This window comes from Pseudophryne corroboree, chromosome 4 (assembly GCF_028390025.1).
Source record: "Pseudophryne corroboree isolate aPseCor3 chromosome 4, aPseCor3.hap2, whole genome shotgun sequence".
Classification (NCBI taxonomy): domain Eukaryota; kingdom Metazoa; phylum Chordata; class Amphibia; order Anura; family Myobatrachidae; genus Pseudophryne; species Pseudophryne corroboree.
Window position 1 is genome coordinate 742,319,709 of NC_086447.1, and position 21,067 is coordinate 742,340,775.

General features: G+C 47.9%; 1 protein-coding gene across 1 annotated transcript in view; it reads left to right on the forward strand.

Annotated features, from left to right (window-relative positions):
* The window catches only part of ACSS1 (acyl-CoA synthetase short chain family member 1), a 317,320-nt gene that overhangs the window by 98,783 nt on the left and 197,470 nt on the right, over positions 1 to 21,067 (forward strand). Inside the window, exon 2 of the mRNA XM_063918130.1 lies at positions 4,835 to 4,931. Within this exon, the coding sequence (XP_063774200.1) occupies positions 4,835 to 4,931 (97 nt within the window). The remainder of the gene's footprint in view (positions 1 to 4,834; positions 4,932 to 21,067) is intronic.

Genomic DNA, 21,067 nt, shown 5'->3' on the forward strand with positions numbered 1-21,067 from the left:
AGTGTGCTACTGGAAGGATTCAGACACCCCTCCTGTGTTTCTCAATCACCACAGTGTGCTACTGCGAGGATTCAGACACCCCTCCTGTGTTTCTCAATCACCACAGTGTGCTACTGCAAGGATTCAGACACCCCTCCTGTGTTTCTCAATCACCACAGTGTGCTACTGCGAGGATTCAGACACCCCTCCTGTGTTTCTCAATCACCACAGTGTGCTACTGGAAGGATTCAGACACCCCTCCTGTGTTTCTCAATCACCACAGTGTGCTACTGTGAGGATTCAGACACCCCTCCTGTGTTTCTCAATCACCACAGTGTGCTACTGCGAGGATTCAGACACCCCTCCTGTGTTTCTCAATCACCACAGTGTGCTACTGCGAGGATTCAGACACCCCTCCTGTGTTTCTCAATCACCACAGTGTGCTACTGGAAGGATTCAGACACCCCTCATGTGTTTCTAAATCACCACAGTGTGCTACTGCAAGGATTCAGACACCCCTCATGTGTTTCTCAATCACCACAGTGTGCTACTGCAAGGAGGATTCAGACACCCCTCCTGTGTTTCTCAATCACCACAGTGTGCTACTGGAAGGATTCAGACACCCCTCCTGTGTTTCTCAATCACCACAGTGTGCTACTGCAAGGATTCAGACACCCCTCATGTGTTTCTCAATCACCACAGTGTGCTACTGGAAGGATTCAGACACCCCTCCTGTGTTTCTCAATCACCACAGTGTGCTACTGCAAGGATTCAGACACCCCTCATGTGTTTCTCAATCACCACAGTGTGCTACTGCGAGGAGGATTCAGACACCCCTCCTGTGTTTCTCAATCACCACAGTGTGCTACTGCGAGGAGGATTCAGACACCCCTCCTGTGTTTCTCAATCACCACAGTGTGCTACTGCAAGGATTCAGACACCCCTCATGTGTTTCTCAATCACCACAGTGTGCTACTGGAAGGATTCAGACACCCCTCCTGTGTTTCTCAATCACCACAGTGTGCTACTGTGAGGATTCAGACACCCCTCCTGTGTTTCTCAATCACCACAGTGTGCTACTGCGAGGATTCAGACACCCCTCATGTGTTTCTCAATCACCACAGTGTGCTACTGCAAGGATTCAGACACCCCTCCTGTGTTTCTCAATCACCACAGTGTGCTACTGCGAGGATTCAGACACCCCTCATGTGTTTCTCAATCACCACAGTGTGCTACTGGAAGGATTCAGACACCCCTCCTGTGTTTCTCAATCACCACAGTGTGCTACTGCGAGGATTCAGACACCCCTCCTGTGTTTCTCAATCACCACAGTGTGCTACTGCGAGGATTCAGACACCCCTCATGTGTTTCTCAATCACCACAGTGTGCTACTGCGAGGATTCAGACACCCCTCCTGTGTTTCTCAATCACCACAGTGTGCTACTGCGAGGATTCAGACACCCCTCATGTGTTTCTCAATCACCACAGTGTGCCACTGCGAGGATTCAGACACCCCTCCTGTGTTTCTCAATCACCACAGTGTGCTACTGGAAGGATTCAGACACCCCTCATGTGTTTCTCAATCACCACAGTGTGCTACTGCAAGGATTCAGACACCCCTCCTGTGTTTCTCAATCACCACAGTGTGCTACTGTAAGGATTCAGACACCCCTCCTGTGTTTCTCAATCACCATAGTGTGCTACTGCGAGGATTCAGACACCCCTGCTGTTCTGTTTGGTAAACCTAGCATTATAAGGAACATTACTAACAGCAGACATACAAGGGCATTTTTATTATTATATTGCGGGAAATCCCCCACAAAAGGTAAGTATCCCCTCGATGTAAGATGGAAGGACCACATCCGATGTCTCCCTTAACTGCTGCGGTCTCTCGATTTCCAACGGCAAAACCAGACCCTACAGGAGGGAACTATGGGAACTGCTAAACAGTCAAATTGACCAAGTTCTGGATGCAAAGCTTTCCAGAACTTGGCCCCGTCAGCTAACACCATCCTCAGATGGTGTTAGCCCATAGTAGCCTGTGGGCTAATCTTTAGCATTTTTTCTTCGAGAGGGATCTGGGGGAGCGCTTCTCATAGGCATGCTAGCGAGATGGCCATGCATGCTCAGTAGGTGAGTCGGGCCTGAATCTGGAAGCAAAGCTATAGCAGTAGCTCTTAGTAAGCTTCTAACCCCGGGACAGGTCTTTTTCCTAAGCTATGTCTCTGGAACCTACAGTATGTTAAATGCAAGCTGTAATTGTCATTATCACATTGCAAATTGTGTTTAATCATCAATTCCAAACATGTTAATAAATTGGTAGGTGATTGATATGGCTATATGCTACATCTTAACAGCTGAAGTATTCTCATGAGATAAGGAAATGCTGGTTACAAATGTATAGATAAATCACACTGTATGTATACAGTATACGGCCGGCCGTAGACTAAATGTTTCCAAACAGGTCATTGAACTCTAAGGGCAATTCCTTTTGCTTTTGAGGTAGTGAGTACAATATTCTTTATAATACACAAGTTTAAAGTTATAGTAGTTGCTTGTATGTGGTGATACTCATATCCATATTTGTTTCACCCATATCTGCAAAACCAGAGTCAGACTGGACCATAGGGGTACAGTGAAAACCACCTGTCGGCCCCACTACCTGAAGCACATCCCCTCCTCTAGGGTTCAGGTTTTACACTCTGCACTCAAATTATACATTATGCTGTACATATGTTAAATTACACTGCACAGGACTATGGTGTATTCACTACAGTGCATTGCTGTAATTAAACTGATAAATGATCATGCATGCACTAGCAGTATTTACTATATATTACTATATATATGGGTACTACACTGTTTGTGATGCCTTTAATACACGGATTTTGATTATACAAGTCCTGGAGTGCCTCCGTTCTTTCTTTGTTTATATCCATACCATGCTGCGGAGGGTACCTGGGCCATTGTAATTGCATTACTGGGAGTGCCGGACTGCACAAAACTATCTATATATATATATATATATATATATATATATATATATATATACACACTGGCCCAGACTATGCATTCTCTAATAGTTAGCCAAGCCTCTATGGTGGATGGCCGCACCAATAAGCATGGGCCCCTACCACAGCATTCAACCAGTGGTCCCTTCATTTCCCAGGCTGACACTGTGCAGAAGACACTACAAGTAAAAGTTCAAGCAAAAAACATCTATTCACCAGTTCTAGCCTCCAGGAAATTCAAGGGATTTTCCTTGTTTATCTTCATAATGATCTTTGATGGAGTCGCACTTGCATAGTCCAATGAGTCCAATACGGATTAAATCACTTGTCACTAAATAGAAAATCCAAACCCACACATCATAGCATAATCTGTGTGTAACTAATGCTGTATGTTATCTTGTAGATCCCCGGTCATGTGTTATCTAATATAAACACCACTCCAGTAAAAGACGTGATCTTTCCAAGAAACCCAGTGATAGGGAAAACCATCCTGTGTAGATGTATATAGACATAGGTACCCCGTCCCTTTTGGTCATCTGCTTACTATAACAAGTCTTGTAACTGAGCACGTAACAGTTTCATTTCCTCAGGTGCAATATTAACCAATGCCCACCAAAAGGAATATATAAATGTACAAAGCAAGTTATATGAACAAGCATTTAATAAAACATGACTAGGAGTGCCTTTACCACCTGACATACAGTAGATGTAACAAGCAATGCAGCACCCTGCAGACTAGGATGGAACCAAGGGTATAAATCTATGGGCCTACCTTGCAGATACTGCAATCTTATCCCACTTCCCCAACGCGTTTCGAAACACGTAAATGCTCGTTCATATGACCTACTTTGTATGTTTATAGATTCCTTACAAGGAGCATTGGCTAATTTTGCACCTGAGAAAAAAAAGTTATACGTGTTCAATTACAAAATTATTATAGTGAGCAGATGACAAAAAGGGTCCCTATATACAGTGCACGGTTTTCCCTATCACTGGGTTTCTTGTAAAGATCACGTCTTTTACTGGAGTGGTGTTTATATTAGATAACACATGACCGGTGATCTACAAGATAACATACAGCATTAGTTACACACAGATTATGCTATGATGTGTGGGTTTGGATTTTCTATTTAGTGACAAGTGATTTCATCCGTATTGGACTCATTGGACTATGTAAGTGCGACTCCATAGAAGATTGTTTTGAAGCCAAACAAGTAAAATCCCTTGAACTTCCTGGAGGACAGATCTGGTGATTGTTTTTTACTTGAACTATATCGAGCGCCATTTACTAAACAGAGCAGCTTGTAAGAGGGGTCTCCCAATTCCTCCCTCACCCCCCCCCCCCCACACACACACACACGCACACATATCACAGGACAGCAATACAGCGCCCCAAAATATGGGACTGTCTCACTAAAATCGGACCAGTTGGGAGGATTGTTAATTACATCTCTGTGTTTCACCATGGAACACATTACATTTTTATAAAGTCTCCATAATACAGTGTATGCATTTGCTGAAATACTCCAGTGGAAAGAAGTGTATAACATAGTTATACAGATATAGCCACGCTCATCCAGGCTGCAGCTTGCTGTATTCGCGCCAGTCTAGGTGCAGCAAGTGTTCCCATGACTAGGACACATGCATGCGTCTAAGTACGCCCGCCCATAGGAATACATGGGTGGCGTACTAATCCGTAGCCTGGCATACTAAGTCGCACCTGCGCCTTGGCCAGTGTGCTGGTACCGCCGAGCCGCAGGCTTGATGAGCATGGCTACATCTATATCTCTCTTTGTAAACACACTGTAAGTATACTAAAGCCACATCCTGTGTTCCCTTTACAGTGAATTGCCTAGACAAGCATGTCCATCAGTGCCCAGAGAGAGTTGCATTGATCTGGGAAAGGGATGAACCAGGGACGCACGTAAACATCACATACAGGTAGGTCATAAATATTTTGGTACATTTAATTGAAATCCTATAACTCTTTGTGCCCACAGTGCATATAACCACAAATGTACTGTTACACTTACTTTCAGCATGACATACGTATACTCCTGATTGTTAGCGTCCATCATTTATTAGTCTGCTCTGAAGATGTTTGTTTAAAATCCATTGTCCTGTATCTGATACTATCCCAAAGTCATAACTAATATATATGAACAGTGAAATGTATTCAGTAAACAGAGAAGTAAAACACTGATTGCTGCCATTTGGAAATATGTATATATTTACAGTTGTGTCATCATACATCTATCTAATGCGCTGTACACACGGTGCGACCCATGCAGCGGCCGATACTGACTATATTGACACCGGAGGCATGAGCCTCTGATATAGCCAGTATTGGCCTTTCTTGCACCCAATATATTTCCTTGCGATGCCGATCCCTTGGGACTGCGCATCGGCATTGCGAGGTGCATACACATGGTGCGATATGCACTGTATTTACTTCCGATATGGACTATATGCACCTTAAGACTCATGGTGTGACTAATATCCCTTTCAAACATCAGACCCGGGAAATTCCCTGGTAAAGCACACTGGCAAATTCCCGGGTCTGAGCTCCATGATCCTGGTCGAGAGAAGGGGGTCGTTTGCGTTCAGACATACCAAAATCCCGGGTTGACACGCGTTCACATGCATAAATCCAGGATTTTGATGCATGTCTGGAAGGGGTATTAAGCACTGCTATGGTTAGTGATTCCAAGACTTTCATACTTTTCCCTACATTTAGCATCTTACTGGTATCGTAGCTGCATACAAAGTCAGTTAGTAGTGTACTAGGAATTTAGGATTAGTATTTTTATCGCAAAGGAATTAGTAAATAATCACAGATTAAGCATTGTGATGCAGGGCATTAAGTAGGGCAGATGTATTAATCCTGGGGAAGTGATAAAGCAGTGATAAGCGCAAGGTGATAACGCACCGGCCAATCATTACGGGTTTGAAATATTACAGTTAGGAGCTGATTGGCTTGTCCGTTATCACCTTCCACTTATCACTGCTTTATCACTTCTCCAGGCTTAATACATCTACTCCTAAGCATCGAGTAGCGCCCTTCTATCAGTCCTTATTACACAGGTTAGTGTCACACACAGCAGTAGCATGCATTGTCAGCGCAGGGGACCAGGGTAACCATGCATTGTCATTTTGTCATTTAGTGATGCCAATAAGATGTATATCTAGTCTATGTCGCTGCATAGTTGCAGTCTTTGGCATGCCAAATTATGAGGATAGTTGTATGTGGACACATCTGTAGGTTATATTCTGTTGTGTTAGTATAGAGGGGGAGAGTAATCAAATCTTGGAGAGAGATAAAGTACCAACCATTCAGTTTCTCTAATTTCTCTTACGTCCTAGAGGATACTGGGGTTCACATTAGTACCATGGGGTATAGACGGGTCCACTAGGAGCCTTGGACACTTTAAGAAATCAATAGTGCGCACTGGCTCCTCCCTCTATGCCTCTCCTACCAGACAGTCTAGAAAATGTGCCCATAGGAAGCTCCTGAAGAGTTTTCTGCGTTTATTTTCTGTTTGTTGTTTTCAGGCAGGTCTGATTGGCACCAGCCTGCCTGCTTCATGGGACTTAGGGGGGAGAACGGCCCAACTTCCTGAAGAGTTAATGGTTCCGTTTCTCCGCTGACAGGACACTGAGCTCCTGAGGGAGTTACTGGCAAGCCACACCACGGCGCAGCGTACCCTCCCGCAGCACGCCGCCACCCCTACTGGAGTTTCAGGAACTCCCACCTCACAGATTCTTCAAATCAGGCTTACCAGCTTCTCTGTAAGCAAGTGTGACTTTACAATCAGCAATTCAAAAACTGGTTCAGACTCAGGTCATTGTCCCAGTTCCACTTCGACTACAAAACAAGGGTTATTACTCCAACCTGTGTTTGGTACCAAAAGCAGACGGTTCGGTGAGGCCCATTCTCAACCTCAAATCTCTGAACCCGTATTTAAGGGTGTTCAAATTCAATATGGAGTCTCTGAGAGCGGTGATCTCCGGTCTGGAGGAGGAGGAATTCCTCGTGTCTCTGGACATCAAGGATGCTTACCTTCACATTCCGATTTGGCCGCCTCATCAGGCGTATCTAAGGTTTGCACTGCAGGACTGTCACTACAAGTTTTAGGCCCTGCCATTTGGCCTCTCCACGGCACCGAGGGTATTCACCAAGGTAATGGCAGAGATGATATTTATCTTCCGCAAGCAGGGAGTGAACATAATACCATACCTGGACGACCTGCTGATAAAAGCGCCTTCCAGGGAGAGGTTTTTGGATAGCATTTCCCTCTCAACCCGACTTCTCCACGAACACGGGTGGACTCTGAACCTGCCAAAATCCCACCTGGAACCAACACGGAGGCTTCCGTTCCTAGGAATGATCCGGGATACGGAGGAACAAAAGTGTTCCTTCCTTTGGAAAAGGCATTAGTAATCCAGTCAATGGTTCGGGTTGTCCTAACACCAACCCGGATATCGGTATCTGTGCATTCACCTTCTGGGGAAGATGGTAGCCTCTTACGAGGCTCTGCAGTACGGAAGGTTTCATGCAAGGCCATTCCAGCTGGTTCTGTTGAACAAATGGTCCGGATCACATCTTCACATATACGTTTGTCACCAAAAGCCAGGATTTCTCTTCTGTGGTGGCTCCAGACTTCTCACCTGACCGAGGGTCGACTGTTCGGAATTCAAAATTGGATTCTGCTAACCACGGACGCAAGCCTCAGAAGTTGGTGAGCAGTCACCCAAGGGGAACAGTTCCAAGGAAAATGGTCAAGTCAGGAAGCTATTCTTCCGATCAACATTCTGGAACTAAGGGCCATATACAACGCCCTTCTACTAGCTTCGTATTTTCTTTAAGATCAAGCCATTCAGGTTCAGTCGGACAATGTGACAGCAGTAACGTACATAAACCGACAGGGTGAAACGAAGAGCAGAGCTGCAATGTCAGAGGTAACAAAAATTCTCCTCTGGGCAGAAAGAAACGTGGTGGCGCTGTCAGCAATCTTCATTCCGGGAGTAGACAACTGGGAAGCGGACTTCCTCAGCAGACACGACCTCCACCCAGGAGAGTGGGGCCTTCACCCGCAGGTGTTCGAGTCCTTAACAAGTCTGTGGGGAATTCCACAGATAGACATGATGGCCTCTCGTCTCAACAAGAAGCTAAAGCGCTATTGTTACAGGTCGAGGGACCCATAAGCAGTGGCGCTGGACGCTCTGGTGACTCCATGGGTCTACCAGTTGTTTTACTTGTACCCACCTCTTCCACTGATCCCAAGAATTCTCAAAAGAATAAAAAGGAAAAAGGTTTAAGCAATTCTCATTGCTCCAGATTGGCCGAGAAGGGCCGGGTACGCGGATCTACTGGAGTTGCTCCTGGAGGACCTGTGGCCTCTGCCTCTGCGAGAGGATCTTCTGCAGCAGGGGCCGTTCGTCTATCAAGACTTACCGCGGCTACCTTTGACGGCATGGAAGTTGAGCGGCAGATTTTAGCCCAGAAAGGCATTCTGAACAAGGTTATTCCAACCCTGATCCAAGCTAGGAAAAGGGTAACGTCTAAACATTACCACCGTATTTGGAAAAAATATGTCTCGTGGTATGAAAACAGGAAATTTCCTGCAGTGGAATTTCAACTGGGACGTTTTCTCCTTATTCTACAGTGAGGTGTGGATGTGGGCCTAGTTTGGGCTCCTTGAAAGTCCTGATTTCGGCCTTGTCCATTTTCTTCCATAAATAATTGGCTTCCCTCCCTGAGGTTCAGACGTTCTTGAAGGGTGTTCTGCACATTCAACCGCCCTTTGTGCCTCCCACGTTACCTTGGGATCTTAACGTGGTGTTGCAGTTTCTGCAATCGGACTGGTTTGAGCCTTTACAGGAGGTTGACATTAAGTTTCTTACGTGGAAGACTGTTACACTGTTGGCCTTGGCTTCCGCAAGGTGTATGTCCGAACTAGGGGCGTTGTCTCACAGAAGCCCCTATTTGATTTTTTTATGAGGATCGAGCTGAACTCAGAACTCATCAGCAATTTCTTCCTAAGGTGGTGTCTGCGTTTCATATCAACTAACCTATTGTGGTTCCAGTGCTTACTGACACCTCTGCTACCTCAAAGTCCCTGGCAGTTGTGAGGGCTTTGAAGATCTACGTGAAGATGACAGCTCATCACAGGAAATCTGACTCTGTTTGTTCTCTATGATCCCAAGAAAATTGGGTGTCCTGCTTCAAAGCAGTCTATTGCTCGCTGGATCAGACTTACTATCCAGCATGCTTATTCTACAGCTGGATTGCTGGTTCCTAAAGTACAGGCCCACTCTACTAGGTCAGCTGTCTCGGCTTTACAGCTCTGCCAAGCAGCTACATGGTCGGATTCAAACACGTTTGCTAAGTTCTACAAGTTCGATACTTTGACCAAACTGAAGGTCCAATCAGTTCTGCAGGAACCTCAGCATTCTCCCACCAGGTTTGGGAGCTTTGGTACATCCCCATGGTACTAATGTGGACCCCAGTATCCTCTAGTACATAAGAGAAAATAGGATTTTAATTACCTACCGGTAAATCCTTTTCTCGTATTCCGTAGAGGATACTGGGCGCCCGCCCAGTGCTTCGTGTTTCCTGCCCTGTTACTTCATTAAGTAATATTGTTGGTTCAGCTGTTGCTGTTCCTGCCAGTTTTGGTTAGCATGGCTTTCCTCTTTTTTTGTGTGTGCTGGTTCGAATCTCACCACTGTTCTGTTACATCCTTGCTCAGGATATGTCCGTCTCCTCGGGCACAGTTTCTAGATTTCTGGTAGGAGGGACATAGAGGGAGGAGCCAGTGCACACTATTGATTTCTTAATGTGCCCAAGGCTCCTGGTGGACCCGTCTATACCCCATAGTACTAATGTGGACCCCAGTATCCTCTACGGACTACGAGAAAAAGATTTACCGGTAGGTAATTAAAATCCTATTTTCTCTAACGTCCTAGAGGACGCTGGGGACTCCGTAAGGACCATAGGGAATAGACGGGCTCCGCAGGAGATAGGGCACTTTAAGAAAGACTTTGGATTCTGGGTGTGCACTGGCTCATCCCTCTATGCCCCTCCTCCAGACCTCAGTTTTAGACTGTGCCCAGAGGAGAATGGGTGCACTGCAGGGAGCTCTCCTGAGTTTCCTGTTTAGAAAGCATTTTTGTTAGGATTTTTTCTCTTTTTCAGGGAGCACTGCTGGCAACAGGCTCCCTGCATCGAGGGACTGAGGAGAGAGGAGCAGACCTACTTAAATGTTAGGCTCTGCTTCCTCGGCTACTGGACACCATTAACTCCAGAGGGAATGAACATAGGTTCGTCCTGGGCGTTCACCCCAGAGCCGCGCCGCCGTTCTCCTCACAGAGCCAGAAGAAATGAAGACAGAAGACGTCTCAGGCGGCAGAAGCCTTCGGTGCTTCACAGAGGTAACGCACAGCACTGCAGCTGTGCGTCATTGCTCCGCTACACCTCACACACTCCGGTCACTGTAAGGGTGCAGGGCGCAGGGGGGGAGCGCCCTGGGCAGCAATAAAACACCTCTCCTAAGGCAAAAGAGTATATACATGTACAGGTGGGCACTGTACATGTATATAAAAGAGCCCCCGTCATTTTTTTATATGTTTGAGCAGGATAGAAGCCCACCGCCGAGGGGGCGGGGCTTCTCCCGCAGCACTCACCAGCGCCATTTTCTCTACACAGCACCGCTGAGAGGAAACACCCCGGACTTTCCCCTGCTTGACACACGGCGAAAGGGGGTTTTTAAAGTAGAGGGGGGGCACATTATTGGCGTTTATACACTACAGCAGCGCTACTGGGTAAACATTCTGTGTTTTTCTCCAGGGTCATATAGCGCTGGGGTGTGTGCTGGCATACTCTCTCTCTGTCTCTCCAAAGGGCCTCAAGGGGAACCTGTCTTCAGAAAAGAGATTCCCTGTGTGTGTAAAGTGTGTCGGTACGTGTGTGTCGACATGTTTGACGAGGAAGGCTCACCTAAGGAGGAGGGGGAGTGCATGATGGTCAGGTCGCCGTCGGCAACGCCGACACCGGACTGGGTGGATAAGTGGAATGTCTTGAATGCAAATGTAAATTTACTGCATAAACGATTAGACAAGGCTGAAGCTAGGGATCAGTCAGGTAGTTAGACCATGCCTGTCCCTGTGGCACCAGGACCTTCGGGGTCTCAAAAACGCACCATATCCCAGATCACTGACACAGATACCGACACAGAGACTGACTCTAGTGTCGATTATGATGATGCAAAATTACAGCCAAAGGTGGCGAAAGGTATTCGTTACATGATTATGGCCATTAAAGAGGTTTGGCATATCACTGAGGAACCCCCTGTCCCTGACACGAGGGTACACATGTATAAAGGGAAAAAGCCTGAGGTCACTTTTCCGTCCTCATTTGAGCTAAGCGAATTGTGCGAAAAGGCTTGGGAATCTCCAGATAGGAGACTACAAGTTTCCAAAAGGATGCTTATGGCGTATCCCTTTCCACAAAAGGACAGGATACAATGGGAATCTTCGCCGAAGGTAGACAAGGCGCTGACACGCTTATCCAAGAAGGTGGCACTGCCTTCTCAGGATACAGCTTCCCTCAAGGATCCTGCTGATCGTAAGCAGGAGGTTACCATGAAGCACATTTACACTCATTCAGGTACTATTGTTATACCGGCTATGGCATCGGCCTGGGTGTGTAGTGCTGTCGCGGCATGGACAGATTCCTTATCTACGGAATTTGAAACCCTAGGTAAGGATTCCATTCAAATGACTCTAGAGCATATCAAAGATGCTGCTTTATATATGAGGGATGCTCAAAGAGACATTTGTTTACTAAGCTCCAGAATAAATGCTCTGTCTATTTCTGCTAGGCGACTCCTGTGGACCCGACAGTGGATGGGGGATGCAGACTCAAAGCGGCATATGGAGTCGATGCCTTACTAGGGGGAGGAGTTGTTTGGAAAAGGCCTCTCGGACCTTGTCTCTACTGCTACGGCCGGTAAATCGAATTTCTTACCTTATGTCCCCCCGCAGCATACTAAAAAGGCACCTCATTATCAAATGCAGTCCTTTCGTTTCAATAAAAACAGGAAGGTACGGGGATCGTCCTTCCTTGCCAGAGGAAAAGGCAAGGGAAAAAAGCTGCATGCAGCTAGTACCCAGGAGCAGAAGTCCTCCCCTACATCTGCAAAGTCCACTGCATGACGCTGGGGCTTCCCGGGGGGAGTCAGCTCAAGTGGGAGCGCGTCTTCGATTTTTCAGCCAGGTCTGGGTTCACTCACAGGTGGATCCCTGGGCTATAGAGATTGTTTCTCAGGGATACAGGCTAGAATTCGAAGACGTGCCGCCTCGCCGGTTTTTCAAATCGGCTCTGCAAGCTTCCCCGTCAGAGAGGGAGTTAGTGTTGACTGCAATTCAAAAATTGTATCTTCAACAGGTGATAGTCAAAGTTCCTCTTCTCCAGCAAGGAAAGGGGTATTACTCAACCCTGTTTGTGGTCCCGAAACCGGACTGTTCGGTCAGGCCCATTTTGAATCTAAAATCCCTGAACTTGTACTTGAAAAAGTTCAAGTTCAAGATGGAATCGCTCAGAGCGGTCATCGCCAGCCTGGAGGGGGGGGGATTGGATGGTGTCCCTGGACATAAAGGATGCGTACCTTCATGTTCCGATTTTCCCTCCTCATCAGGCGTTCCTGAGATTTGCAGTACAGGACAGTTATTACCAATTTCAGACGTTGCCGTTTGGGCTTTCCACAGCCCCGAGAATTTTCACCAAGGTAATGGCGGAAATGATGGTGCTCCTGCGCAAGCAGGGGGTCACAATTATCCCATACTTGGACGATCTCCTCATAAAGGCGAGATCTCGGGAGAAGTTGCTGGACAGCGTGTCGCTGTCGGTGAGGATGTTGCAGGGGCACGGCTGGATTCTCAATTTACCGAAGTCCCAGCTAGTCCCTACAACGCGCCTGACCTTTCTGAGTCTGATTCTAGACACAGACCGGAAAAAGGTTTTTCTTCCGATGGAAAAGGCTCAGGAGCTCATAGCCCTGGTCAGGAACCTATTAAAGCTAAAAACGGTTTCAGTGCATCATTGCACACGTGTCCTGGAGAAGATGGTGGCATCGTACGAGGCCATCCCCTTCGGCAGGTTCCATGCGAGGACCTTTCAATGAGATCTACTGGACAAATGGTCTGGGTACCATTTACAAATGCATCAGAGGATCACCCTGTCTCCCAGAGCCAGGGTATCTCTCCTGTGGTGGCTGCACAGTGCTCACCTCCTAGAAGGCCGCAGGTTCGGAATTCAGGACTGGATCCTGGTGACCACGGACGCAAGCCTCCGAGGATGGGGAGCGGTCACACTGGGAAGAAATTTCCAAGGTCTCTGGTCAAATCTAGAGACTGGTCTCCACATCAACATCCTGGAGTTGAGGGCCATATACAACGCCCTACGCCAAGCGGAGGCATTGCTTCGGGACAAACCGGTTCTGATTCAGTAAGACAATGACACAGCAGTGGCTCATGTAAACCGCCAAGGCGGCACAAGGAGCAGAGGACACGACCTGCATCCGGGAGAGTGGGGACTTCATCCACAAGTCTTCGCACAGATCGTGGGTCGGTGGGGACTGCCTCAGATAGACATGATGGCGTCCCGTCTCAACAAAAAGCTAAAGCGGTATTACGCCAGGTCCAGGGACCCTCAGGCGGTAGCGGTAGACGCTCTAGTGACACCTTGGTTGTTCGGATCGGTCTGTGTTCCCTCCTCTACCTCTCATACCCAAGGTGTTTAGAATAATAAGGATAAGAGGAGTCAGAACGATCCTCATTGTTCCGGATTGGCCACGAAGGAATTGGTATCCGGATCTGCAAGAGTTGCTCACAGAAGATCCGTGGCCTCTTCCCCTAAGGCAGGATCTGCTGCAGCAGGGGCCCTGTCTGTTCCGAGACTTACCGCGGCTGCGTTTGACGGCATGGCGGTTGAACGCCAGATCCTAGCGGAAAAAGGTATTCCGGAGGAGGTCATTCCTACCCTGATCAAGGCTAGGAAGGACGTGACATCGAAACATTATCACCGTATATGGTGAAAATATGTGTCTTGGTGTGAGGCCAGAACTGCTCCTACGGAGGAGTTCCATTTGGGCCGTCTGCTTCACTTCCTACAAACGGGAGTGAATTTGAGCCTAAAATTAGGGTCCATAAAGGTCCAAATTTCGGCCTTATTCATTTTCTTCCAAAAAGAATTGGCTTCTCTTCCTGAAGTACAGACAATTGTGAAGGGTGTACTGCATATTCAGCCTCCCTTTGTACCTCCGGTGGCGCCTTGGGATCTTAACGTGGTATTAAGTTTCCTCAAGTCACCTTGGTTTGAACCACTCAAGACGGTGGAATTGAAATATCTCACTTGGAAAGTGGTTATGTTATTGGCCTTGGCTTCTGCAAGGCGTGTTTCGGAATTGGCGGCTTTGTCATATAAAAAAGCCCCTACCTGGTTTTTCATGTGGATAGAGCAGAATTGAGGACTCGTCCTCAATTTCTGCCAAAGGTGGTCTCATCTTTTCATATGAACCAACCTATTGTCATGCCTGTGGCTACGCGGGACTTGGGGGATTCCGAGTCCCTGGATGTGGTCAGGGCTTTGAAGATTTATGTGTCCAGAACAGCTAGGATCAGGAAGACTGAAGCTCTGTTTGTTCTGTATGCGGCCAACAAGGTTGGCGCTCCTGCTTCAAAGCAGACTGTTGCTCGCTGGATCTGTAATACGATTCAGCAGGCGCATTCTACGGCAGGATTGCCATTGCCTAAATCGATTAAGGCCCATTCCACTAGGAAGGTGGGCTCTTCTTGGGCGGCTGCCCGAGGGGTCTCGGCATTACAGTTGTGCCGAGCAGCTACTTGGTCGGGGTCAAACACCTTTGCAAAGTTCTATAAGTTTGATACCCTGGCTGAGGAGGACCTCCTGTTTGCTCAATCGGTGCTGCAGAGTCATCCGCACTCTCCCGCCCGTTTGGTAGCTTTGGTATAATCCCCATGGTCCTTACGGTGCCCCAGCATCCTCTAGGACGTTAGAGAAAATAAGATTTTACTTACCGGTAAATCTATTTCTCGTAGTCCGTAGAGGATGCTGGGCGCCCGTCCCAAGTGCCGACTACTTCTGCAAGACTTGTATATAGTTTTGCTTACATAAGGGTTATGTTATAGTTTTCATCGGTCTCGGACTGATGCTGTGTTGTTTTCATACTGTTAACTGGTTAGTATATCACAAGTTATACGGTGTGAATGGTGTGGGCTGGTATGAATCTTGCCCTTGGATTAACAAAAATCTTTTCCTCGTACTGTCCGTCTCCTCTGGGCACAGTTTCTCTAACTGAGGTCTGGAGGAGGGGCATAGAGGGAGGAGCCAGTGCACACCCAGAATCCAAAGTCTTTCTTAAAGTGCCCTATCTCCTGCGGAGCCCGTCTATTCCCCATGGTCCTTACGGAGTCCCCAGCATCCTCTACGGACTACGAGAAATAGATTTACCGGTAAGTAAAATCTTATTTCTCTGACGTCCTAGTGGATGCTGGGACTCCGTAAGGACCATGGGGAATAGCGGCTCCGCAGGAGACAGGGCACAAGAATAAAAGCTTTAGGATCAGGTGGTGTGCACTGGCTCCTCCCCCTATGACCCTCCTCCAAGCCTCAGTTAGATTTTTGTGCCCGAACGAGAAGGGTGCAGGCTAGGTGGCTCTCCTGAGCTGCTTAGAATAAAAGTGTATTTTAGGTTTTTTATTTTCAGTGAGTCCTGCTGGCAACAGGCTCACTGCATCGTGGGACTAAGGGGAGAAGAAGCGAACTCACCTGCGTGCAGAGTGGATTGGGCTTCTTAGGCTACTGGACATTAGCTCCAGAGGGACGATCACAGGTTCAGCCTGGATGGGTCCCGGAGCCGCGCCGCCGGCCCCCTTACAGAGCCAGAAGAGCGAAGAGGTCCGGTGAAATCGGCGGCAGAAGACGGTCCTGTCTTCAGACTAAGGTAGCGCACAGCACTGCAGCTGTGCGCCATTGCTCTCAGCACACTTCACACTCCGGTCACTGAGGGTGCAGGGCGCTGGGGGGGGAGCGCCCTGAGACGCAATATAAACAGATAATACCTTAGGTTGGCAAAAGAATACATCACATATAGCTCCTGGGCTATATGGATGTATTTTAACCCCTGCCATTTTTACAGAAAAGAGCGGGAGATAAGGACGTCGTGAAGGGGCGGAGCCTATCTCCTCAGCACACTGGCGCCATTTTCCCTCACAGCTCCGCTGGAAGGACGGCTCCCTGACTCTCCCCTGCAGACCTGCTACAGAATCAGGGTAAAAAAGAGAAGGGGGGGCACTATTGGCAGCTAAAAATAATATAAACAGCAGCTATAAGGGAATAACACTTATATAAGGTTATCCCTGTATATATATATATATAGCGCTTGGTGTGTGCTGGCAGACTCTCCCTCTGTCTCTCCAAAGGGCTAGTGGGGTCCTGTCCTCTATCAGAGCATTCCCGGTGTGTGTGCTGTGTGTCGGTACGTGTGTGTCGACATGTATGAGGAGGAAAATGATGTGGAGGCGGAGCAATTGCCTGGGTTAGTGATGTCACCCCCTAGGGAGTCGACACCTGACTGGATGATCGTACTTAAAGAATTAAGTGATAATGTCAGCACTTTGCAAAAAACGGTTGACGACATGAGACAGCCGGCAAATCAATTAGTGCCTGTCCAGGCGTCTCAGACACCGTCAGGGGCCCTAAAACGCCCGTTACCTCAGTGGGTCGACACAGACCCAGACACAGATACTGAGTCTAGTGTCGACGGTGAGGAGACAAACGTAATGTCCAGTAGGGCCACACGTTACATGATCACGGCAATGAAGGAGGCATTGAACATTTCTGACACTACAAGTACCACAAAGAAGGGTATTATGTGGGGTGTGAAAAAACTACCAATAGTTTTTCCTGAGTCAGATGAATTAAATGAGGTGTGTGATAAAGCGTGGGTTTCCCCCGACAAAAAACTGCTAATTTCTAAAAAATTATTGGCACTATATCCTTTCCCGTCAGAGGTTAGGACGCGTTGGGAAACACCCCCTAGGGTAGATAAGGAACCAGCTGATAGAAGGCTGGAAAATATCCTAAAAAGTATATACACACATACTGGTGTTATACTGCGACCAGCAATCGCTTCAGCCTGGATGTGCAGTGCTGGAGTCGCGTGGTCGGATTCCCTGACTGAAAATATTGATACCCTGGATAGGGACAATATATTGTTAACTATAGAGCATTTGAGAGCGTTATGGACGCGACAGTGGTCAGGGGATGCGGATTCCAAACGACATATGGAAGTATTGCCGTATAAAGGGGAGGAGTTATTTGGGGCTTGTCTATCGGACTTGGTGGCCACGGCAACGGCTGGAAAGTCCACCTTTTTTACCCCAGGTCACTTCACATCAGCAGAAAAAGACACCGTCTTTTCAAACTCAGTCCTTTCGTTCCCATAAGTACAAGCGAGCTAAAGGCCACTCCTTTCTGCCCCGGGGCAGAGGAAGAGGAAAAAGACTGCACCATGCAGCCGCTTCCCAGGAGCAGAAGCCCTCCCCTGCTTCTGCCAAGTCTTCAGCATGACGCTGGGGCTTTACAAGCAGACTCAGACATGGTGGGGGCCCGTCTCAAGAATTTCAACGCGCAGTGGGCTCACTCGCAAGTGGACCCCTGGATTCTACAGGTAGTATCGCAGGGGTACAAACTGGAATTCGAGGCGTTTCCCCCTCGCCGGTTCCTGAAGTCTGCTCTACCAAAGTCTCCCTCCGACAGGGAGGCAGTTTTGGAAGCCATTCACAAGCTGTATTCCCAGCAGGTGATAATCAAGGTACCCCTCCTACAACAGGGAAAGGGGTATTATTCCACGCTGTTTGTGGTACCGAAGCCGGACGGCTCGGTGAGACCAATTTTAAATCTGAAATCCTTGAACACTTACATAAAAAGGTTCAAATTCAAGATGGAATCACTCAGAGCGGTGATAGCAAACCTGGAAGAAGGGGACTATATGGTGTCTCTGGACATCAAAGATGCTTATCTCCACGTCCCAATCTACCCTTCTCACCAAGGGTACCTCAGGTTTGTAGTACAAAACTGTCATTATCAGTTTCAGACGCTGCCGTTTGGGTTGTCCACGGCACCTCGGGTCTTTACCAAGGTAATGGCCGAAATGATGATTCTTCTTCGAAGAAAAGGCATCTTAATTATCCCTTACTTGGACGATCTCCTGATAAGGGCAAGGTCCAGGGAACAGTTAGAAGTCGGAGTAGCACTATCTCAGGTAGTGTTACGTCAGCACGGGTGGATCCTAAATATTCCAAAATCGCAGCTGATTCCAACGACACGTCTACTGTTCCTAGGAATGATTCTGGACACAGTCCAGAAGAAGGTGTTTCTCCCGGAGGAGAAGGCCAGGGAGTTATCCGAGCTAGTCAGGAACCTCCTAAAACCAGGCCAGGTGTCAGTGCATCAGTGCACGAGGGTCCTGGGAAAAATGGTGGCTTCTTACGAAGCGATTCCATTCGGAAGATTCCATGCAAGAACTTTTCAGTGGGATCTACTGGACAAATGGTCCGGATCGCATCTTCAGATGCATCAGCGGATAACCCTGTCGCCAAGGACAAGGGTGTCTCTTCTGTGGTGGCTGCAGAGTGCTCATCTACTAGAGGGCCGCAGATTTGGCATTCAGGATTGGATCCTGGTGACCAGGGATGCAAGCCTGAGAGGCTGGGGAGCAGTCACACAGGGAAGAAATTTCCAGGGCTTGTGGTCAAGCATGGAAACATCTCTTCATATAAACATTCTGGAACTCAGGGCCATTTACAATGCCCTAAGTCAAGCGAAACCCCTGCTTCAGGGTCAGGCGGTATTGATCCAATCGGACAACATCACGTCAGTCGCCCACGTAAACAGACAGGGCGGCACGAGAAGCAGGAGGGCAATGGCAGAAGCTGCAAGGATTCTTCGCTGGGCGGAAAATCATGTGATAGCACTGTCAGCAGTGTTCATTCCGGGAGTGGACAACTGGGAAGCAGACTTCCTCAGCAGACACGACCTCCACCCGACCTGATAGTAAACCGTTGTGAAGAACCAAAGGTGGACATGATGGCTTCCCGTCTAAACAAAAAACTAGACAGATATTGCGCCAGGTCAAGGGACCGTCAGGCAATAGCGGTGGACGCTCTGGTAACGCCGTGGGTGTACCAGTCAGTGTATGTGTTCCCTCCTCTGCCTCTCATACCAAAAGTACTGAGAATCAGAAGAAGGAGAGGAGTAAGAACTATACTCGTGGTTCCGGATTGGCCAAGAAAGACTTGGTACCCGGAACTTCAAGAGATGCTCACGGACGAACCGTGGCCTCTACCTCTGAGAAAGGACCTGCTCCAGCAGGGGCCTTGTCTGTTCCAAGACTTACCGCGGCTGCGTTTGACGGCATGGCGGTTGAACGCCGGATCCTGAGGGAAAAAGGCATTCCAGATGAAGTCATCCCTACCCTGGTCAAGGCCAGGAAGGACGTAACCGCAAAACATTATCACCGCATTTGGCGAAAATATGTTGCGTGGTGTGAGGCCAAGAAGGCCCCTACAGAGGAATTTCAACTGGGTCGTTTCCTCCATTTCCTGCAAACAGGACTATCAATGGGCCTAAAATTAGGGTCCATTAAGGTTCAAATTTCGGCCCTGTCGATTTTCTTCCAGAAAGAACTGGCTTCAGTGCCTGAAGTTCAGACACTCACCACTGTGGACTTAAAATATCTCACATGGAAGGTGACGATGCTGTTAGCCCTGGCTTCAGCCAGGCGTGTGTCAGAATTGGCGGCTTTATCATATAAAAGCCCTTACTTAATTTTTCATTCTGACAGGGCAGAATTGAGGACTCGTCCTCAATTTCTACCTAAGGTGGTTTCTGCATTTCACATGAACCAACCTATTGTGGTACCTGCGGCTACTAGGGACTTGGAGGACTCCAAGTTGCTTGACGTTGTCAGGGCCCTGAAAATATATGTTTCCAGGACGGCTGGAGTCAGAAAATCTGACTCGCTGTTTATCCTGTATGCACTCAACAAGCTGGGTGCTCCTGCTTTTAAGCAGACGATTGCTCGTTGGATTTGTAGTACAATTCAGCTTGCACATTCTGTGGCAGGCCTGCCACAGCCAAAATCGGTAAAAGCCCATTCCACAAGGAAAGTGGGCTCATCTTGGGCGGCTGCCCGAGGGGTCTCGGCTTTACAACTTTGCCGAGCAGCTACTTGGTCAGGGGCAAACACGTTTGCTAAATTCTACAAATTTGATACCCTGGCTGAGGAGGACCTGGAGTTCTCTCATTCGGTGCTGCAGAGTCATCCGCACTCTCCCGCCCGTTTGGGAGCTTTGGTATAATCCCCATGGTCCTTACGGAGTCCCAGCATCCACTAGGACGTCAGAGAAAATAAGATTTTACTTACCGATAAATCTATTTCTCGTAGTCCGTAGTGGATGCTGGGCGCCCATCCCAAGTGCGGATTGTCTGCAATACTTGTATATAGTTATTGTTACAAAAATTCGGGTTATTATTGTTGTGAGCCATCTTTTCAGAGGCTCCTTTTCGTTTTATCATACTGTTAACTGGGTTCAGATCACGAGTTGTACGGTGTGATTGGTGTGGCTGGTATGAGTCTTACCCGGGATTCAATATCCTTCCTTATTATGTACGCTCGTCCGGGCACAGTATCCTAACTGAGGCTTGGAGGAGGGTCATAGGGGGAGGAGCCAGTGCACACCACCTGATCCTAAAGCTTTTATTCTTGTGCCCTGTCTCCTGCGGAGCCGCTATTCCCCATGGTCCTTACGGAGTCCCAGCATCCACTACGGACTACGAGAAATAGATTTATCGGTAAGTAAAATCTTATTTTTTTCTACCGCAGCGTGTAACGTGGTAGTTAGAAGCTGATTGTTGTATCTCTCTCCACTTTAGCTCTCTCAGAGAGTTTACAGATCTCCCCCTAAATGTTATGTCAGGTCTGCTGCCCTCA